General features: G+C 37.6%; 1 protein-coding gene across 1 annotated transcript in view; it reads right to left on the reverse strand.

The window, feature by feature from the left end:
* The window catches only part of mv (lysosomal-trafficking regulator mauve), a 63,777-nt gene that overhangs the window by 10,473 nt on the left and 31,716 nt on the right, over positions 1-21,588 (reverse strand). The window contains exons 3-34 of the mRNA XM_090120308.1: positions 21,194-21,325; positions 19,022-19,109; positions 18,817-18,934; positions 18,515-18,729; positions 18,072-18,263; positions 17,630-17,728; positions 17,301-17,417; positions 16,813-16,959; positions 16,057-16,205; positions 15,717-15,771; positions 15,449-15,621; positions 14,833-14,907; positions 14,528-14,645; positions 13,344-13,510; positions 12,899-13,069; positions 12,284-12,430; positions 11,689-11,907; positions 10,901-11,044; positions 8,177-8,439; positions 7,947-7,993; positions 7,639-7,775; positions 7,243-7,347; positions 6,667-6,819; positions 5,642-5,731; positions 5,135-5,269; positions 4,626-4,811; positions 4,073-4,304; positions 3,198-3,359; positions 2,727-2,932; positions 2,219-2,451; positions 777-967; positions 320-463 (exon numbers count right to left, since the gene is read on the reverse strand). Of these exons, the coding sequence (XP_089976434.1) occupies positions 320-463; positions 777-967; positions 2,219-2,451; positions 2,727-2,932; positions 3,198-3,359; positions 4,073-4,304; positions 4,626-4,811; positions 5,135-5,269; positions 5,642-5,731; positions 6,667-6,819; positions 7,243-7,347; positions 7,639-7,775; positions 7,947-7,993; positions 8,177-8,439; positions 10,901-11,044; positions 11,689-11,907; positions 12,284-12,430; positions 12,899-13,069; positions 13,344-13,510; positions 14,528-14,645; positions 14,833-14,907; positions 15,449-15,621; positions 15,717-15,771; positions 16,057-16,205; positions 16,813-16,959; positions 17,301-17,417; positions 17,630-17,728; positions 18,072-18,263; positions 18,515-18,729; positions 18,817-18,934; positions 19,022-19,109; positions 21,194-21,325 (4,810 nt within the window). The remainder of the gene's footprint in view (positions 1-319; positions 464-776; positions 968-2,218; positions 2,452-2,726; positions 2,933-3,197; positions 3,360-4,072; positions 4,305-4,625; positions 4,812-5,134; positions 5,270-5,641; positions 5,732-6,666; positions 6,820-7,242; positions 7,348-7,638; positions 7,776-7,946; positions 7,994-8,176; positions 8,440-10,900; positions 11,045-11,688; positions 11,908-12,283; positions 12,431-12,898; positions 13,070-13,343; positions 13,511-14,527; positions 14,646-14,832; positions 14,908-15,448; positions 15,622-15,716; positions 15,772-16,056; positions 16,206-16,812; positions 16,960-17,300; positions 17,418-17,629; positions 17,729-18,071; positions 18,264-18,514; positions 18,730-18,816; positions 18,935-19,021; positions 19,110-21,193; positions 21,326-21,588) is intronic.

Here is a 21,588-nt window from a genome sequence, read left to right on the forward strand (position 1 = left end):
GCGAGCGTGGTTTTGCTGTGTTAGCTTTTAAGACTTCTTTAGAATAATTATTTAAAAATGTATGAAAAAGTTTTATTTTAATTATTAAATGTAATTTTAAAGTAAATCTGGTTTTCTTTTGGAGCCTCCGGCTGCGGGAAATGTAATTTGATATCCGCAAAGACAACAAAATAAATAACATTTATAACTTTTTTTAGGTGAAAATTTTTTAGGCGCGTTGAGAATAAAATTTCAAGGTCGCATCATAACAATTCCATCACATCATGGAGTAAGACGTCAATTAAGGTATCTTAAATTATTTTGTTTATCCCCCACTCACCGCACTTGTAGCGGTGCGCGGGCTGCAGCTTGTCGGGCGGCAGGCGCAGGTGCGCGCGCCGCAGCCGCAGCCGCACGCGGCCCGGGCCCTCCACGCTGTCCAGCTGCCACGACAGCGGGTAGCCGCGCGCACGGTGCCATACACCTGCACACAACAAGGAATAAAATAGGGGGCTCGAAGGACCAAAATTTCAAAACATTCCAAAAATTTAAATACCAAAAAGTATAAGATGGGGGCTCGAAGGACCAAAATTTAAAAAATAGCCAAAATATTAATATTTAAACATAAAAAAACGTGATTCGTGCCATCTATATATTCAAGAAATGCATTTTAGCAATCAACTAATGCAACGCTAAAATTAAAATGACAGTTAAAATTTTATAAAAGAACAAAGTACAAAAAAAAACGATAATTGATTCTGATTCTGTAGTGTTCTGTATCACTAATTGAGTCATACCTCGCTCATGCGTATGCGCATCGATAGTGCGTGCCCACCGCGTGTGCGCACGCGCCATGCGGGCGTGTGTATCCCGCAGGTGGTCGAGGAATGCTTTACGCTCAGCGTTCTGCGCGTCGACTACACGCCGTGTTGCCGCCATTGCTGTCTCGCACACGCGGGTAGCGAGTGTTGAACGACTGAACACTGCCCTGAAGTCAAGGAAATAAATAATAAATAAATAAATAAATCATTTATTTGCAAGTAAACATGGTATACATAGGTGTTAAGAATAAGATACATTATTTCAGCATGTTTAGCCGTTATTCAAATACATTTTTCATTAGTTATGTATTTTATATTATGTCTTCTTAATTTTATTTTATTAAAATCAATTTATTTGTTATTCATTCACATTATTATAATTAATACTAGCGACCCGCCCCGGCTTCGCACGGGTGCAATGCTGATACTAAATACACTACAGAAAACGCGGCCGGCCAGTACCACCGCAAACGGTACGTCCCGCAATTTTTAAATCTGTAATATCTTCGAAAATATTCACTTAAATCATACGGTGTAAAGGGCCATATAGATCTATATTAAATGAACAATGTATTCAAGGTATTTAATTGGTTAAGGATTAATGCTGTATTGGTTAAAATCTCTTCGAAAATTAGCTATTATTTGTCGTAAAAAGTAAATGACAAAAAAAAGTTATTGTGGGTTATCCATAAGAGATAGACATATACCATCGCGGACTTTTCTGTAGACCTTTCCAATGTGTATAATACTTAGTACATTATTTTGATAAAACTCGTAGGGTTTAGCCTGCGTTTACAATGTAAGCGGAAAAAATGTAATTGTTTACGACATCACATTAGAAACCTCAAAAATAACAGTACTTCTCCACTATTTAATGGATGTTATTATACATAATATACACCTTCCTCTTGAATCACTCTATTTATAAAAAAAAACCGCATCAAAATCCGTTGCGTATTTTCAAAGATTTATGCGTACAAAGGGACATAGGGACATAGGGAAATAGGGACAGAGAAAGCGACTTTGTTTTATACTATGTAGTGATTTCACAATTCATTCATATTCATTACAAAAATTGCACACATTATTACAAAATTAATATTAAGACGCAAGTAGACAATGTTAATTACGACGTTAAAAATTAATGAAATTCACACGTTAAGTAAACGTGTGAATTTCATTAATTTTAGTGAAAGATAATAAACTGAAATATAATTACACATAGAGAAGATAAGTAGCTTTTTGTAGCAAGTTATGTCACTAGTGTAAATTTATTTTCACTGTTGTAAAAAAATCACGTTAAAATGTAACAGTTAGAGGATGATATGTACTAATTTGAAAAATTTCTGCCCTCACTGAGCAATATTATTGAGAAGTATCTTAACACTTATGAGAATGAAGCTATTCGTTAGTCGTACTTAGCAACGTGCGCGTTGTGCGCGCTGGGCCCGTGCGCGCGCGCCCAGCGCAGCTCGTCGGCGCGCAGCAGGCGCTCGGCCTCCGCCGGCAGCGGGCGCTCCGCCAGCGCGGCCTGCGAGCCCACGGCCCAGTCGCGCGCCCAGTCCGTGATGGCCAGCTCCAGCGGCTCGGCCTGCGCGCCCTCCGCCAACAGGTGGACGTGTCGGATCATCGTCAGCAGGTACACGGACAGCTGCACAATCCAACACGTTATATACCATTTAAATGCGTTCTATTATAAGTTGCAAACATACTAGAAAAACTGTATAGGAGTCAAAAAACATGTCATCACTTAAAATATAAATACGAAAGTGTGTATATTTGTTTTTATTCGACATCACATTTGATCGATTCTATGACTAAAAAGTTCCTGATGGGAAATAACTATTTTATACCGCAAACTACGCGGAAAAAGCTACTAACTTGCAAAAATTACAAGCTAGTTAAAATTATTTTGTCTAATCATACTTTGCGCATGTGCGAAGGATCTTTGGGCGCGAGCGCGTCCCTGACGCTGGGCGGCGCGCAGTACAGCGCCCGCAGCAGGCGCGGCTGCAGCGCGCGCACGCCGGGCGCGGGGCTGGCCGCCCACCAGAACACCTCGCCCAGCAACGCCGCCCACTCCGCGCCGCCGCCCCAGCGCCAGCGCGCCCGCCCGCCGCCCCCGTTCACACCTACCACAATAAACACAAGTAAAAATCCTGCTCGAAGGACCAAAGTAAGAATCCAGCTCGAAGGACTAAAAATTAAACATGTGAAAAATTGTGTACCATCTGAATTGGAAAAATTCTGAATATTAGCGCTGCGCTGTTTTGCTAATGAAGCATATAATGCGAGGGTTCCCTTTATGTGTTACGTTGATACATTTTAGTTGTAAGATTTAATTTTTTTGTTGAAAGAATCCATGCTTTCGCCATTCCCGTTCGGAGCAGCACATACCGAGCAGCAGCGTGTCGAGCAGGCGGAACAGCAGCGCGTCCTCCTGCGCGAGCGGCTTGCGCGGCGACCTCGCCAGCAGGAAGGCGGCCGCGCGGGACACCACCGCGCCGTGACGGGACGCTACTTCACCGCGCTCACCACGCTCCGTTGATGACGACAGCACTAATTGCAATAAAAAAATTAAATGCTGCAATGTTACAACAAGCCAATACGCAAAATCAGCCGAAATAATAATCCTAGTCATATTTTTTAAAGTTTCGTTGCAAGTTAGTCAATAGAAGATATATTATATCGAAGTTTAAATTTTTAGTAACTAATTTCATGTGTCAAATCATTAATAAAAACTAAAAAAAAATAGAGCCCAAGTGCGACCCTTGGGGAACACCCGAAGTAGTTTCAAATGGAAGCGATTCATAACCATTAACTGTAACTTGTACCGTTTTATTGCACAATTAAGTTGCAATTCAATTTAACATTAAACCGTTAATACCAACGTCCTGACAAATTTCTGAGCAGTAACAAATGATCCACCTAATCGAACGCCTTACTATAATCCATATACATAATTATATCGCATAAGTGAATTTTAACACATTTTACTTTTATAGATGCAGGATTTCTGTTCAAATTGTATAAGACTTAAACGCAAACCTTAAATATAAATATAGTTAAAAAAAAAACACCATAAAACACGCTTAAACTAAAAACGATCCTAACTTTATACTTAATTTGTCTTAAATATCTCAATTTGAAGTGGGTCAAAATTATAAATTTATAATTTGGGTCAAAATTACTAAATACGTGTAAATTACATACTAACATACAGGTGAAGCTAATAAAAGGGTGTTAAATATGTACCATCACATTTTACTTACCATTACTAAAATACCCAGCGATCTTATCAGCCGCACTAACATGGATCTGATGCAGCCTGGCTTCCAAATGATCTAACTGTGCGATATACAGCGCCACTTGGGCATTCCTGGCAGCTTGTGCTACGCCCTCCTCGCTTGGGCCTTCGCCCTCCTCTTGCACGGTCGTGGGCACTGAGTCCCCGTTGCCACCACGCTCTATGTAGCTTAGGAGGTGGTGCATGTCTACTATTATCTGAAATCGATGGTTTCGATTGAAAGAATCATGTTATTACACATTTTTATTTGTGACTGTTTGCATTTGCAGATATAAACAAAATACATAAATTGAAAATGTTGCCAATCTAAAAAACATTTTAACTTTTTCAATTTTTCGACTCATTATTTTGCAGTCTTAGATTTCGAAAATTAATAGACCAATACTGTACCACATTAAAACATAGCATACAACGAAAACAGCATATTTTTTCATTCTTATTACAATTCCTCAAAAAAATCACTCTAAGAAGCGAAGAAAACTTTAACATATTCTTATAACTATAGTATCACTTCGTACCTGTGTACTATGGTTCCCCGCGAGCACCCTCAATGCGAACCTCACGAGCAGATCCTGCAGGTCCTCCAGTAGCAGCTCCCTCCCCTCCCCACCAGCTGCCCCACTCCCACCACTCCCCCCCACCGCGCTGATGCAACGCACTACCACTTCTGTGAGCGCCACTTCGTAGAGCGCTTTCACTGTTGACTGCAATTTTGAACAAAAACTTATGTAAGATGTATGGTAGAGTTATAGTTATTTGCTATTAACAGATTAATAATGATAAAGTTCTTTCAATTTTAACAGCAACTTTTTTGATAGTATGAAACATGTTTGGCAGAATATAAAATTTCAATGTTATGCATTTTTTTCATCAGTCATGGAAGTCATTTCTTGTTGTTGAAACTACTATAACTTTAACTACATTATTATTGACTCTTTCTAATTTCTGGCAAATGACCAAATCTTTTTGTACAAATTTTATTTTCATCTGTATCTACATGAACTTAAGGCACATAATCGAGTGTTACCTTATCAACAAGTCTGCGCAGTACAGCAATAATATTGTGTGCTAGCGGCACGTCCGCGAGGCAGGCGGGCAACACGCCCAGTAGGGGGGCTGAACGGGGACACCAGGTTTCGTCCACGTGGGACCATACTTCTTCCTGGAGAGATGAAATTTTTTTATGGGATACGGTGATACATTTAATTGAGTGAGCAAAGTATTGATGAGTTGAATTTAATTATTAATTATGTAATGTTTGTCTTGGAATAGAAAAAGGAAAAATCATAGTATTATTGCAATGTTAAAAAATTTAGAGCTACAATAATATAAAAATTATAAAAAAAACCCCGAAAAATGAGCATTGTAAGCGTGAGTTTGCATCTATTGGTCTAAAATGCGTTTCAAATCTTCAAAAAACATTTTGCTTTACACTGGAAAAATAAAGCAAAGTTAATATTCAATCGACTTAAATAATAAGCGGTAATAAACCCAGTTTTTTAATTTATTTGACATTTTAGCACGCCAGTCTTACATCAATTTGGTCTTCAAGTGGCAAGTCTTGTCCTGTGAGCAGCGCGGTGCACGCCTCTGCTAACTCCCACGAACCCTCGTACATAGAGATCTATAAATTTTAATAATTCTCAAAAAATGTATTACATATTTTGATAAACCTGGGAGCAAATTTAGGCTATCATTCGAAAAATCATATCACTAAAATTGTCATCAAAACTGGTGTAGCTTATTTCTTCGACAAACATTTGACATTTTATTAAATGAAATATTTAGTTCTACAATCGAAACTGAAACTAAATTATTGCACGCCTCATAAGCGAAGCGTTGAGGTGGGTACTACTGTCACTTCGCGCAAAACATCTGATTTTTCAAACTTAAAATGTCTTTATGTATCATACATTGCACTTGTAAGATAATACATACACACACATATTAAGAAAAAACACTATTTTTAACGTTCATGATATTTTTGATGTCATTTTTGTTATTTAAACTAGTTAAAAAACAGTTTAAAAAAGTTCTGTCTTGGACGTCCGTGTGTCTGTATGTGCGGATCCTTTTTCTTGTTAACACGATAGCGACCGAAATACTTTACTAATCGAGTCTTTTTTTTTCTCTTACGCTTGAGTATGCTCAGGAATAGAACCCTTTCATTTTTCAGGGTCTGATTCGATGTGGTTTAATTGTTATTAAATAAACAAAAATAATAATTAATAAATATTTATTAAAAAAAAATTATGAGGCGTGCACTTTTGGATTTTCCAAATATTATAAAATATTCATTCAAATTTCGTGGCAGTAATGTTCAATTATTGTTCGTTCACTAGGGTCGAATTTAGAATGCGATAAATTGAGTGATGATTTTATAAAGAAAACAACAACATCTCTCTCATCGTCTTGATTGTATGATGCTTTAATTACGAATTCTAAGACAATTCAATCGGACAATTATTTTGTATACGTTTATAAGAAAACTCTGCCTGCCTGTAAGCAGAGTTATGTTTCGGACAATTTATAATCATTTATATCTAGTTATTTACGCACCTGGTTAGCGAGGTGCACATACAGGTGTTGTGTGGCGGCGGGCAGGCGCCGCTGCAGCGCGGCCGCCACGCGCACTACACCGGCGCGCACGTGCGCACTGCGGTGGTTCGCCAGTACTGCCACTTGTTCCGGCTGGATCGCGCCGCCTATCGCCTGTATATAATTAAAATAAATAAATTGATGAGTCATTATGTTTGAAATAATCGGGTAGTTTGTTAAACGGAAGAAAAAAAAGATCGTGTCTGCTGAGCACACGTGTCAGAATTTAAATTTCTTTGGGAAGATTCAAGATACCAAAAACGTACCTTTACTCTATACCGTAACGGTATTGCAATGACGCAACCATGAAATTTTACTCTCAAAGCGCCTAAAGAAGTTTCATTAAAAAAAATTGAAGAATGATGAGGTTATAATGGACAGTAGTGAAAAAGTTGTAAAATATAGCGGACCTAGTGTATTAAACGTCTAAACTCTAAAGCTTTAAGCTAAGTGCAGTTCGCACTTCCAACAAGAGGTAACAATACAAAGATAACTTTACAATAAACAAAAAACAAGATATCCTAACAACTCCCTTACCTGTGGCAACAAATGTTGCGGCAGTTGCAGCACGGTATCACGCAGCAACAGCAACAGGCCTGAACATGCGCTCCAACCCGGCTCTGCGCCTGCGCGGACTGAACGCTGCAAAGATGTTGTTTGTGACAAATATTCGTTAAATCTTGGAAATTAAATGATACTACAATATATTATTGACTTTTAATGGAAAATATTCAATACATTTTTAGCTTCTAAAGTAAATATCAAGTTTTTAAAGGAAAAAGCAATAGAAGAAGAAAAATAAACTTGCACATTTTACACAATTTTATTATCTATATAATATGAACTGTAGCATATAATTATTTACTTTTGACAAAAAAGGCTGTTAATACAGGTAGTTTTAAAAATGCAAATAGTTTTTATAGAAAAGCTCACCTGTTGATACAAGCTATCCGCGTACATGTCAACGTTGGTCTGTCCGACTTCCTCCGAATCGATAACAACGTACTCCTTCAGAGGATCTGCGTCTCCATTTTCACTTCTTTCCCCTCCCCCGTCACTGCCACCCACCTCTGTAAAAAGTAGTATTTGTAAAAAATGGCTAATGTTTTCATGACATTTTTGTAAATTTTTGGGATTAAGAAGTAAATGAGCAGGATAGTAAGAAACATTTTTTGGAACATTTCGATAATATCTTTTACATATTTTTTTTGTTTTTGTAGTATGTGTTGAATGACACTTACCCGCTGTAGTGGCATCTGAGTATTCTGACGTTGAGGAGATACTACTTCTGAAACAAAAAGTAAAGCGTTAATATTTCCTCAATACAATTAATTTCAAATTATGCCTTTTAAAATGGTTGGTAACAAATTGTGCAACTTGCAACCATTTTTAAAAATTTTTAGGGAGCTTTAGACTTGTCTTCCGTAGAGTCAAAGAGAATAAGTAAACATAGCCTTTGTATAAAACTAACCGGTTTTCCTTAATCCTCGAGTTGACAATGGACTTGATCTGCTTGGATTGGTCCACGTCGGTCCTCTCGCCGTCCGTGTCGCGGTCGTCGTTGGACGCGCTGGACGAGCTGGACTTGTCGATCGCGTCGCGGCTGCGCCAGCGCACGGGCTGCTTGCGCTTGCGGAGCAGCTGCAGCAGGTTGAACTCGCTGCTGTCCGGCGTCTCTGACGTCACCAGGAAGTAGAAGTTCGCGCGCGAGTGCGTTATGAACGTTTCACTTGCCTGTTACAAATATTTTATATCACTACATAGTATAAAACAAAGTCGCTTTCACTGTCCCTATGTCCCTTTGTACGCTTAAATCTTTGAAACTACGCAACGGATTTTGATGCGGTTTTTTTTAATAGATAGAGTGATTCAAGAGGAAGGTTTATATGTATAATTACATCCATTAAATAGTGGAGATGTACTGTTATTTTTGAGGTTTCTAATGTGATGTCGTAAAAAATTACATTTTTTCCGCTTATATTGCAAACGCAGGCTGAACCCTACGAGTTTTATCAAAATAATGTACCAAGTACATATTATACACATTGAAAAGGTCTACAGAAAAGTCCGCGATGGTATATGTCTATCTCTTATGGATAACCCACAATAACTTTTTTTTGTCATTTACTTTTTACGACAAATAATAGCTAATTTTCGAAGAGATTTTAACCAATACAGCATTAATCCTTAACCAATTAAATACCTTGAATACATTGTTCATTTAATATAGATCTATATAGCCCTTTACACCGTATGATTTAAGTGAATATTTTCGAAGATATTACAGATTTAAAAATTGCGGGACGTAGCGTTTGCGGCGGTAAGTACCGGCCGGCCGGGCCGCTATGTTTTTATATACAACGTTCACAGTTTTTCTGTAGTGTATTTAGTATCAGCATTGCACCCGTGCGAAGCCGGGGCGGGTCGCTAGTAGTTAATAATTATAGTTTTCAAATCAATGAAAATTTAATTACGGTTATACTGTTGAGTTTAATTACGAAAATTTAATGAAAATGAAAATTTAATTACGGTTATACTTTTAAGTTTAATCGAATACAGTTTTTGGATTTGTTGTTTTTTTATAGTTTTTTCAGCTATTTGTGGTCTTGGGAAATTGGTCCTTCGAGCCGGATTATACGTCTTTTGTATAGATTAATTAAGAGAGGTTCGGAAGGATATAGACTGGGGTAGAAGCCTTTCAAAATAATGAAAAGATAAAAAAAATCGCAGTCGGATGAAACCCATTAGAAAAGGAGAGGAATGTGATGAAAATAAAAGGAAAAATAAATTACGGTCAATCCGAGTTCGGGAAGTGGGAGGGGGGAGCTTTTAAGAGAAAAAAATGGTTTCTCCTGATTTCCGACAAAACTACAAGTCCTATAGAAAAAAGTTTAATGGCAAAGTTGTAGGTAATTAAAAGTTCTACAACTTTTGTATTCACAATTTTTTCACATAACCTAAAAATTTAGATGAAAAATTCAAAAAACCAAGTTTTTGGTCTTTTATTTTTATCTACTTCAAAAATGTTTTTTTCTACGAAATTTGGTGGAAACTTAATTTATTATGTCCCAAATACACTGTAATTTATTTGATTGAAAATATTTATTTTTTCGCCTTATTTTGAATTAATACCAAAAAAACAACCTAATTTTCAATCGAAAAGTCACCCGTCAAAATATCAGCTTTTTTCAAAAACTTGGGGTGCCTTTTATTCATTGAAATCTCTACTTTCATATGGTGTAAAAAAAAAAATAAACACCACTCTAGTAAATGTTCTCAGGAAATGCATACAAACAGTGTTATAATGAGCTTTTACTAAATCAGGCACACTTCTTGAACTCTATATCTTCTCTTGTATCGGCTTTTCGGTAATATTTCAAAAGAAAAATAATTATCAGTTCTAAGTTTAATATTTCTACAGCATATTCAAAAGCAAAATGATGTCGATAAAAACATTTCAGGTAGTTCGAGAAGTGTGCCTGATTTAGTAAAAGCTAATTTTCACACTGTTTGTATGCATTTCCTGAGAACATTTACTATGGTGGTGTTTATTTTTTTTACACCATATGAAAGTAGAGATTTCAATGAATAAAAGGAACCCCAAGTTTTTGAAAAAAGCTGATATTTTGACGGGTGACTTTTCGATTGAAAATTAGGTTGTTTTTTTGGTATTAACTCAAAATAAGGCGAAAAAATAAATATTTTCAATCAAATAAATTACAGTGTATTTGGGACATAATAAAGTAAGTTTCCACCAAATTTCGTAGAAAAAAAATAAATTTTGAAGTAGATAATTATAAAAGACCAAAAACTTGGTTTTTTGAATTTTTCATCTAAATTTTGAGGTTATGTGAAAAAATTGTGAATACAAAAGTTGTAGAACTTTTAATTACCTACAACTTTGCCATTGAACTTTTTTCTATAGGACTTGTAGTTTTGTCGGAAATCGAGAGAAACCATTTTTTTCTCTTAAAAGCTCCCCCCTCCCGCTTCCCGAACTCGGATTGACCGTAATTTATTTTTCCTTACATTTTTATCATATTCCGCTCCCTTTCTAATGGGTTTCATCCGACTGCGATTTTTTTTTGTTTCAAAAATTATCTACTCTAGTCTAATACTGTAAGGCAGTATTTCAATGAAAGTCCGGCTACAACACCGCACATGCATGCTGCTGCTGCTGCTGCACCACACGTACCTGGTGCATGAGCAGCAGGAAGTCGGCGATGAGCGCGATGTTGGCGAGCAGCGGCGGCGCGTCCAGCAGCGCGCGCACCAGCCGCACCAGCGTGCTGCTGCTGCGCTCCGACAGCGCCGAAGCATCTGAGTTCAGGAAGCGTTCCTGTACAATAATTTACTCATTCAAATATGTAACAAACGCTCATGTGCCCTCCAGTTGAAAAAAAAAAAAGAAATAAAAATTATGGCACCCATGTTTCTAAGGCCCTATTAAATATTTTCATAAGTTGAATTTCTGTTAAAACATAGAGAATATAAACCTACGATAACGATACCTAACTAAAACTGACGATTTGTGCAATACTGACGATAGAAGTCAAGAAATAGATGCAATAATATACTTAAGGATTTAAGTAAGGCATTTGATAAGGTGGATCATTTGGTACTGCGTAATACGTTATCAGTGGTCGACACACTACGACTAAAGCTTGGCTTGAAAATTATTCAGGCAATAGAACGTTAAAAATAACAGTTATGTAATGGCTATGAATCACGTATTTTTTTTGTAGTTTCTCCGGGTGTTCTCCAAGGCTCGCACCTGGGGCCTATTTTGTATTAAATGTTTACTAACGATTTAACACTCAAAATTTGTAACATTCACGGATATATCTGTATCTAATTACATTCCAACAACTTAAATCTCCAACATCAATCTTCCTTAAATAAGAATTTGCTTCAATCTTATCAATTTTGTACAAAATATTTTCTGAATAAAAAATCTAATTTACATAAAATTCAGTTACTAACCTTACAAGCCAGCAGCAAATGGTTAAGCAGCGGCACCCTAGCCGCCTGGTACGCATTGAAGCTGCGTCTCGGATGTGTCGGTCTCAATAACGCAGCTAATGCAGATAACGCTAAACTCCAAGACGACCCGCTTGACGCTTCGCCTCGCTGCCGTTTACCCACGCCTTCGTCTTCGTGATCGTTCTCAGCGCTTAGGTCGATTTCTTCCCATTGTATTTCCTGTTCAGTTTAAGGAATACTTGAAAAATAAGTTTTTTTTATTTGTCAAAATACTTAATATAATATTTACAATCGTTTCGAAAAACAAAGAAGAGTCAACAAGAAATCTCAAGTTTTAACATTTGTTTAACCTCAATTGAAATTACTCTTAGTCATGAAATTTCTTACTAATTATGAGAGTATTAGATTGAAGAATCGGGAATTATGATACCTTGTAAATGACACCACCAATAATATCAAACAAACGCATTTTCTAAAATGGGAAAGGGCAGTAACTTAATTTTTTTTATGTATTGTGATGATTCAAAAGTGCTTCTAAACTGAATCTAGTTGAATAAATAAATATTTGACTTTGCATGTGACGTGTTGTACTAACCGGCTGCGCGTCCAAGTACCGCGAGGCGTGAAGCAGCAGCAGCAGCAGGCACGGCTCCAGTATGACGGCTGAAGTGCCGCAGTCCACTCGCACGATACCACCGCTCACGTCTATTACTGAACGGTCGCACGCTTCGCGGATTATCACCTGGTGTTTAGATTTGAGGTTAGGTTTGGGTAGTGCTGAATTGCTGTTTCAATTGATTGTATTACGTTTTTTCTTGAACCCAAGGCCATCAAAATTTGGCTCGCAGGTGTGGTTCGTTTTATTCAGTCACATTTTTTTCCGGTAATAGAAATCGACGAAAATAAATTGATAAAAAAAATTGTTCGAGTCCCGCCTCGTGATCGAATTTTTTTTAAGCTTTATAAATTTATAAAAATAATTGTATCGAGAAAAATATTAAGTCTATTTTATATTCTGACACAGAGATTAAATATTAAAAAAGAACAATTCATCACGCACAAAAAGCTGTTATGTTTTAGTAGGATATATTCATGTGTGTGTATCATATACATATGTGAGTAATGTATTAAATGTGTCGTGTATATGTGTGTATCGTGTCACCTCTATATAAAATAGGTGTGTTACTAAAGAGGAGCTGGTGTATATCACCTGCACAAGATGAGCGCCAAGACAAGCAGCAGGGCAGGCGAACACGGGCAGCAGCATGTGCAGCAGGTCGGGCGAGCGCGCGGCCGCGTGCAGGCGCGCCTCGCCGCCCGCCCGCAGCGCGCAGCCCAGTGCGCGGGCTTGTTCCGCGGCGCTGCAACCCGCTTCCACCGTCTGTACAACATAATATTGACATATTTAATGCATATTTTTTATACAAAATGATACGTTATAAATTGACACTTGATATTTTTTGTGAGAACATTGTTTACTTAAATGTTTTTAAAAAAATTTGAAATGAATGTTAGATGAAAATGTTGTGAAATACATAAAATGATGATTATGCGCTTTGTATGTTTCCACCGTACACATATAAAAATGTGCGTGACGAGAAAATGTTGGCAATTGAGTCAATTTTGGATAACCTGCTGCCTACACGCATACTGACCCGTGCGTACAGGAAGAGCAGCAGCTCGGGCCCGCCGAGCGAGAGCAGCGCGTTGTGCAGGTTGTGGTTGGCGAGCGAGCGCGGCCGAGCCGCCCACACGCAGCGCTGCGGCTCCGGCACGCCGCTGCTGCACAGCGCCCGACCGCCCACCGCACGACCCCCAAAAACTAGAGATCATAACATTAAATGACTTCCTCATCCCTCTTCTCGAAAACTTCTTAGATATAATTACTTCCGTTCATTAAAAACAACAAGATTTACAATGCTAAACAAAAACTTCTTAAAATCTGTCAAAATTAATTCCAGTCGAAAGAAACAAAAATTTAATCGGAAACAAGATTATAAGCATTCTTTCAAAGTGAATTCACAAAACGTGACAAAATAAATAAATAATAAAGTTGGTTAAACTAGCTAGTTTTTTTAAGGAACTAACAATCGAATTTGAAATACACGCCTATGTCTAACCTAGATGTATAAATACTTGCAATATGCATAGATTTACATGGAAATAATCTTCAAAACCCAGTCGAAATACTTCTTCTTTCAGTGAACAGAAAAACTAATATTTTTCTCTTTATTCAACATTAGATAATAATAAACAACTATTTTAGTCATTTAGATCTTCATAATGGGTATTACCAGGTAAGCTTGAGCCCTGAGAGTTGTAAGTACAAACATTTACACCTAAATCAGGAACATGTTATGAAATTAAACGTTTACCGACCGTCTTAAAGTCGATAAACCATCAGTTCTAGTTCGTTCAGCCAATTGATGTCTGTTGCAATGTTTGTCTTAGCATTTGAAAAGTGTTTCACTTATTTAGATGATTTCATAATTTTTGGCTGAAATTTGAGTACACATTATCAAAATTTAATAAGCGTAATGGAAAGACGTACTTAATAGTAAAGTAAAAAAATTAACTCAAAAGAAATGTGAGTTTTAAAGAATGATCTTTTGTATTTATGGTGTACTGTAAGTAACGTAGTGTAGTTTTATGTAAGTGTATTAACGCGAACTATGTCAGCGTTTTTAAATAATATTATAATGTATTAGTTTCGATTTAGTGTAATAAGATAATTCAATCCAAAAAGTAGTTTCATTTAACAGTTTCCAACGTTACAGAATATAAAATTTTTTCTTAAAAAAATAATCTTATGTCAAAAATAGGTAAATGTGTACATTACCTGTAGGTGTAGCTGCTGGCGGCTGGTACAAGTTCATTATATCCGGTGCATTTGCCGAAAACAGTAACAGCAGATTGTCATTTATCTCCCGTAATGTGTTACTTGATATCTCGTACACCTAAAACATTACTTTTATGTTTTATGACAACTTATGGTAGAGTTACTAAGATAAGAGAGTAGATATGGAGTGAAATGAAATCTATTCAGTAAGAATTTTTTATAAGAGTGTTAAAAAAAAGTATTTAATCAGAAATAAATTGACTTCAAGATCTTAAGAGCGGTTATATCATGTCGTATATTCTTACCTGATCCCAGTCAATATCCATATCTAAGAGTTCAGGAGTGATAATGGATGGATAGTTCGCCGATTCACAACGGGGCTGAAAGGTACAACATATTACAAATTAATCAATAATTTTTTGAAGAACCAAAATTCTAAACAGTGTATTAGACTAAACGAATAAAAGTGTAAATTACATTTAAAAGAGGATGAGGCAAAAATTGCCATAATAAGTATGTATTAAATAGCCGAATAGTAATTGAACAAATTGTAGGTGTGTCAGCTGTAGGAAAAGAGTAATCGAGAGCTTTCAGATAGGTGATAGATTTAGAACGAACTACTATAATAAATTAAAAAAAGACGGGTTGCACTCCGGGAGTGCCGAGTGAAAACTTGATTATTAACGTTGAGCATGTTTGATATCCATGCGTCTTATGCTTTTTCGATTAGGTCACGTGTCCTGACGCGAGTTTAAGATTTTATACCCATTACAGAAAAAGTGCTCAACGCCGCTAAAGAAGTTTGCACTTCAATAATTTCAAAGGAAAAGGGAGTGGCGATTATGTGAGTATGTGATGTATATGTTGTATGTGTGTGTTTCGAACAAAGGTTTTTTCAATGTTTTATTTAGTTTCTCGTACCTGGCACGGCGTATCAGGCCCGTGTGCGGCGAGATGCAACGCAGCGGGCGGCGCCAGCACGGGCGCGCGGTATAACCGCATGCTGGACACACGCAGCCCGCCGCGGGCCCGCCCCGTTGTGCGGACTTCACCTAGCACCACGTTCGTGGGAGTCACTTTGCGGACTAGGATACCTGGAGGGGGTAAATTATATATGGGTAAGAGTTTTGCAGAAATAATCGGTATTTTTCGAAGATTATGAAGGTATGTAGGTGGTGGTATAACTTACCTTGTAGTGGCAGTGATAACACTTCGCATTCGCGTCCATTTATGTACACTGTAACCTGTAACAATGAAAATTTACTTTATTAAAATAAGTTTTGGAAAAAATGAAGAATTTTTGAAGTGAAACTTCTATAGGCGCGTTGAGGGTAAAATTTCAAGGTCGCGTCATGGCAATACCGTCACGTAATGGAGTAAGGCGACGATTATGGTATCTTTGAATCTTGTCAAAGAAGTTTCACTTCTGACACGTGTGCTCAGCACACACGATCTTTTTTTAACATGTAGAGTAAATAATGACGTCAAAATTTTGCATTATAAATCAAAACTACATTGTTATCTGGTACCTGTATGCAGATGTGCCGGCGGTCGAGCCGCTCTTGCACGTTGAGCGCGAGGCTGGCCCAGCGCGGCGGCAGCGCGCACCGCGTGCTGGCCGCACTCAGCACGCGGTTCACTTCGTCCTCGGCTCGAGTCAGTTTAAATGTTAGCTCGCCTACAATTAGTATTAAACTCAAATTGAATTACAAAACATCAGATATGTAGTCTGATTTATCAAAACATACTTTGATTTTTAAAAATAGCACGCTAAACAATTTGATTCCACAAAGCGATCGTCGAACACAAATGTCGAAGTAGCTTTTTTAATGCGCATTCACAGGACATACGAAAACTATCAAAATATTTAAGTGATATTTTTTGACCTATCTGAAGCATTCGAGTGTGTAGAACATTCCACTTATTTGCGTAAACGCATTAATTATGGACTAAAAGGTTAAGCTTTAAATCGATTTTTTAAGAATAGGCTAGAACAGTTAATGGAAAGTTAAATTTGCTGTTGAAAGATGTTTTGGTGAGTCGGTTAACATAGGTGTTCTACAGGGATCCATGTTAGGTCCCTTTTTGTTTTTAGTATATATTATTTTATGGTCTGAAAGATGTGATATTATTTTCGTTTGTAGATCTTATTGATGTTTGATGATAGACAGACATTTGAGAATATTCTATAATTATATAAGAAACAAGAAAAGTTTTGAGTACGGTTTTATAATAAATGATTTCCGAATGAATAAAATAAAATTTTATGAAAACTATTTACTTACCATTATTAGGGTTGACCCACATTTCAAACACAAGCGAGTCATGCCCCACACTAAATACATGTATGAGGTCGTTGGGAACAGCGTTGGACTCTTTGTGTTTCGTTTTAGGCGGATCGGGCGGATCGTCTTGCCAATCGACTTTTTCTTCTGCAAGTAAATTTGGAAATTAGCTTATGTATACCAATCAAATGAAAGATAAAGTGTTTTAAATGAAAACGACAAATGATAAAGGTCACTGATGTATAAATAAAAACGAATTCGAGCATAAATAAAAGAAAAATGGATGCAGGAAAGATAAGAAGAAGGACCCATTCTTGGTTAAGGAAAACGATAATTTTGTACTTATATGATATATTCATTATTCACTGCATAATACGTTTTAACAATCTGCACAAAACATTTTCATTCCATCATACGAAGTGTACTTTTTTTAAGTTTTTTATCTCCTAAAATTTTAGTAAAGGTTAAAATTAATAGCTAAATCTCACCTTTATGCGGAGTAACAGCGAGCCACATGAGCAGACCGAACCCCTGCAGCCAGGGCGCCCAGCCTGCTGTCTCAAGGCTGCAACGTACTGCACCCACACTCCATGGGGATACTATACCTAGAAAAATCATTTTTCATAATTAATAAATGGTTCGATGTGGAGAAAATAAACAGTAAAAACGACAAGGATACATCTACAAATCAATGTGGACTTTATTACAAGTACATAACATAATTTCTTCAAAAAGTTATCAATCATCACATTTTAATTTCGTCTAATATATGTAGATTTTATGCATGTTAAATTGTTGTCTATTTGCAATAACATACCAGCCCGCCTATGTCTGTATTGCACGCGTCTCGCGAACGTTTCAGCTTGTTGATTGACAGCCCCGCCTATCACTTCTTCGTATAAAGGTTCTTCCACACCTGAAAATCAAAATATATAACTTATGCGTTTACTTCTGTATGTTAGAGCTACAATAAACGAAATGCTATCAAATATCTGTTGTAATCACTGTTAATGGAAACATCCATCTCGAAGGACCAAATACAGAAGAACTACAATTAATAAAATACTAATGAGAACATCAGTTTTGAATTTTCTAATTTTACAATGTGGTAAAGGAATGTGCAAAACATATCTAAATTAGTAAAACATTCGTTTGAAGGATCACGTGAAAAGATCCAACTCGAAGGACTAAATATTTAATCAATGTGGTAGAACTGTAAACAACAATATCAGAAAATCCGTCTCTTAGGCGTATCTGACCGGTGTGGCAGAGCTGCAGCTCGCAGTCGGGCTGTATGGGCTGCGGCGCGGCCAGGCGGGCCAGCGCGCGCACGAGCGGGCCCAGCGCCGCCCGCTGCTCGCTCGCCAGCCGCAGCAGCGCCGCCAGCTCGCACGCCTCCATGCTCTGCGCGCCCAGCACCACGATCAGCTCGATGATGCTGCGCTGCAGCTCTGCGGACAGGTACGAATGAGATTATTTCATTGTTTTTTATCGTAGCAAAAGTGGCCACAACAATTTTTAAATTTTTTTTTCTTCGTCTGTATCGATATTGATATCCTGAAGTTTCTTTGAAGTGAAACTTCCTAAGAGGAAAATTGCAAGATCGCGTCATGGCAATCACGACATGGAGTAAAGTGATGATTTTAGTATCTTTGAATCTTGCCAAAGAAGTTTCACTTCTGACACGCTGCAGCGTGCTCACCAGCGTGCGTGTCCGTGCTGCGCGCCAGCAGCCTGGCGGCGGGCGCGCGCGGCGCCAGCAGGCGGTGCAGCAGGCGCGGCGGCGCGGCGCCGCAGCCGAGCCGCGCGACACAAGCACGCGCCACGCTGCCGCACACGCGCTCTATCTCCTCGCCGCTCGCCGCGAAGCCGACCGCGGTGCCGTCCTTCTCTTTGTTGTCTTCTTCTTCTAGTAACCTGGTTGAAACATAATTATTTTTATCAAATAAATGATCATCAAATTATTATTCAAAAAATATGTGTACAAAAGCTATTTGAACTCACTTATCTATTAACTGCGCAAGTATATCGACGACGATGACACATAGCTCTGGATGCGTCATCTCGCCGTTCCTGTTGTATTCTGGGCATTCTTTGCTGATCGCTTCTATACATTTATCACCTGAAGAAATGAAAGCAAAAAATAAGGTAATAAAGTGGTGACACTGAATATGGAAAAAGTTAGAAAAAATAGAAAAAATGACCTTACCTGACACATAGCTGAATATAGAAGAGTCAGAGAGTTTTCGTGATTTGAACATGTTGGTCGCTTCTAATTTTCCCAGCTCTACATCTGCCTACAAATAATTTTTAAATGTTACCACACTCTTCCCAAAAATTTATTCGCATTTAAATTCCAGAAGGAATAATAATAAATTTTTCCTTTTTCAATGTATGCCTTCATTATGTAATCAACTTCACATGCATATGGAAACTTATCAAAAATAGAAAGTGTCCAGATAGGTTACAAGTTCTAGGCAATTCTAAGAAAGGATGTATTAAGAGAAAGTTGTTACATCTTGTTTGATGTAATAAAATTTATGGATACATTTATTATGCCATCTTCTCAAAGAGGAAGATGAATTATACTATCAAAACAAAAATACTTGGAGCCATTATGTTTATTTGATATTTTATCTTACTTGCTAAAAATGCAATATCACAAAGCAATCCGGATACAAGGAACAGACCAGAAATATTTGAATGAGAACGTATAATTTTTCAATTAAGCATGTTGATAAAGCTCTCTTGGGTTCCATGTTTAGGAAATTACGACACATAGTTGAGAGTTGTTTAAACCAGATCATTCATATCTCTTATCCGTGCCTAGATTTTATTTTATTCTTTGGAATCGTGGCATTTAAAGGTTACAGGAAGTCGTAAGGAATCGTTTGTTAATTTGCATAAAAATGTAAACAATAACATTTATTTAAATTAATAACTGGGTTTCTTGGTTTTACAAGTTTACGAAACAAATTAACATTTAGTGAGGAGGCATATCATTGAGATCTGATTTTATATTGGCCTTTACATAGGTATAAAAACAGAGACAGAATATTGAAATAACTAGCCAAAGTGAACGTTTCTCATTAATTGTAAAGCTATTATTCGGTCAAGTCACCTAGAAGTTGAAAAATAATTGAAAAAATGGCTGCAATATTGTAGACGGAAAGGAAAAATTATAATAGTATCGCTTTTAAAGCACACTCTTATATGTTAGTGAACTTAGCAGATCATTTTTAGCAGATCAAAAAAAATGTGAGTTCTTATCGCGTGCAGTTGAGTTCTACAGTTCCTGATACTTTTTAGAAATAGTTCTGGCGTTTTTACCTTAACAAACGACATTTGAAAAAACCCGACCTGGACCCGGCTTAACGTGATGCTAAGACGTAATGCTACGACGTGATGCTACGACGTGATGCTACGACGTGATGCTACGGCGTGATGCTACGCTGTGATGCTACGGCGTGATGCTACGGCGTAATGCTACGGCATGTGTTACGGCGTGATGCTACGCTGTGATGCTACGGCGTGATGCTACGGTGTGATGCTACGATGTGATGCTACGGCATGATGCTACGGCGTGATGCTACGGCATGATGGTACGGCGTGATGCTACGGCATGATGCTACGGCGTGATGCTACGGCGTAATGCTACGGCGTGATGCTTCGGCATGATGCTACGGCATGATGCTACGGCATGATGCTACGGAATGATGCTACGGCATGATGCTACGGCATGAAGCTACGGCATGATGCTACGGTATGATACTACGGCGTGATGCTACGGCGTGATGCTACGGCGTGATGCTACGGCATGCTGCTACGGCGTGATGAAATATGACATAAATAAATTTTCTAGTGTTTCATTTTACGCGAGTATTTCTAAAAAGTATCAGGAACTGTAGAACTCAACTGCACGCGATAAGAACTCACATTTTTTTTTGATCTGCTAAAAATGATCTGCTACGGGAAGTTGGCAGATAAATTTTTTCAAATGTCGTTTTCTAAGGTAAAAACGCCAGAACTATTTCTAAAAAGTATCAGGAACTATAGAACTCAACTGCACGCGATAAGAACTCACATTTTTTTTGATCTGCTAAAAATTATCTACTACGGGAAGTTGGCAGATCATTTTTTCAAATGTCGTTTTTTAAGGTAAAAACGCCAGAACTATTTCTAAAAAGTATCAGGAACTGTAGAACTCATAAGAACTCACATTTTTTTTTGATCTGCTAAAATGATCTGCTAAGTTCACTAACATTACTCTTATGTTATCTTGAACACTTTTAAATACAGAAGTAAGATCACCTTTAAACATTTCTTTCATGTAAAGTACAAATTCTCCGACCCCAACCAATAATACCAAAATAGTACTAACCTCATACCCGTCGTCTGGTCTCTCGAGAGGCTCACTGAGTTCACTGGGCTCGAGGTAGGGCCCGCAGAAACTGTCTTCACTAGAGGAATATTCTGTAGAACTGCTGGACGACCCGTATGATAGTGACGGCACCTGCAAGGAGGACCAGCTTTAAACATTTACTTAGTGACTGCTTATTGATCAAAACCTATTGTCGTAGGTGTGCAATATTCGTAAAAATATGATGATGGTTTTGGTTCACCTATCAAATATCAATACTTATACAGAGCTAAATTCATTACGAACGTCAGGCGTAATAGACTAGAGTAGATATTTTTTGAAACAAAAAAAAATCGCAGTCGGATGAAACCCATTAGAAAAGGAGGGGAATATGATAAAAATGTAAGGAAAAATAA

This window comes from Colias eurytheme, chromosome 4 (assembly GCF_061535395.1).
Source record: "Colias eurytheme isolate Ceu_HAF_F1 chromosome 4, ilColEury1 Martin Lab GWU primary, whole genome shotgun sequence".
Taxonomy (NCBI): domain Eukaryota; kingdom Metazoa; phylum Arthropoda; class Insecta; order Lepidoptera; family Pieridae; genus Colias; species Colias eurytheme.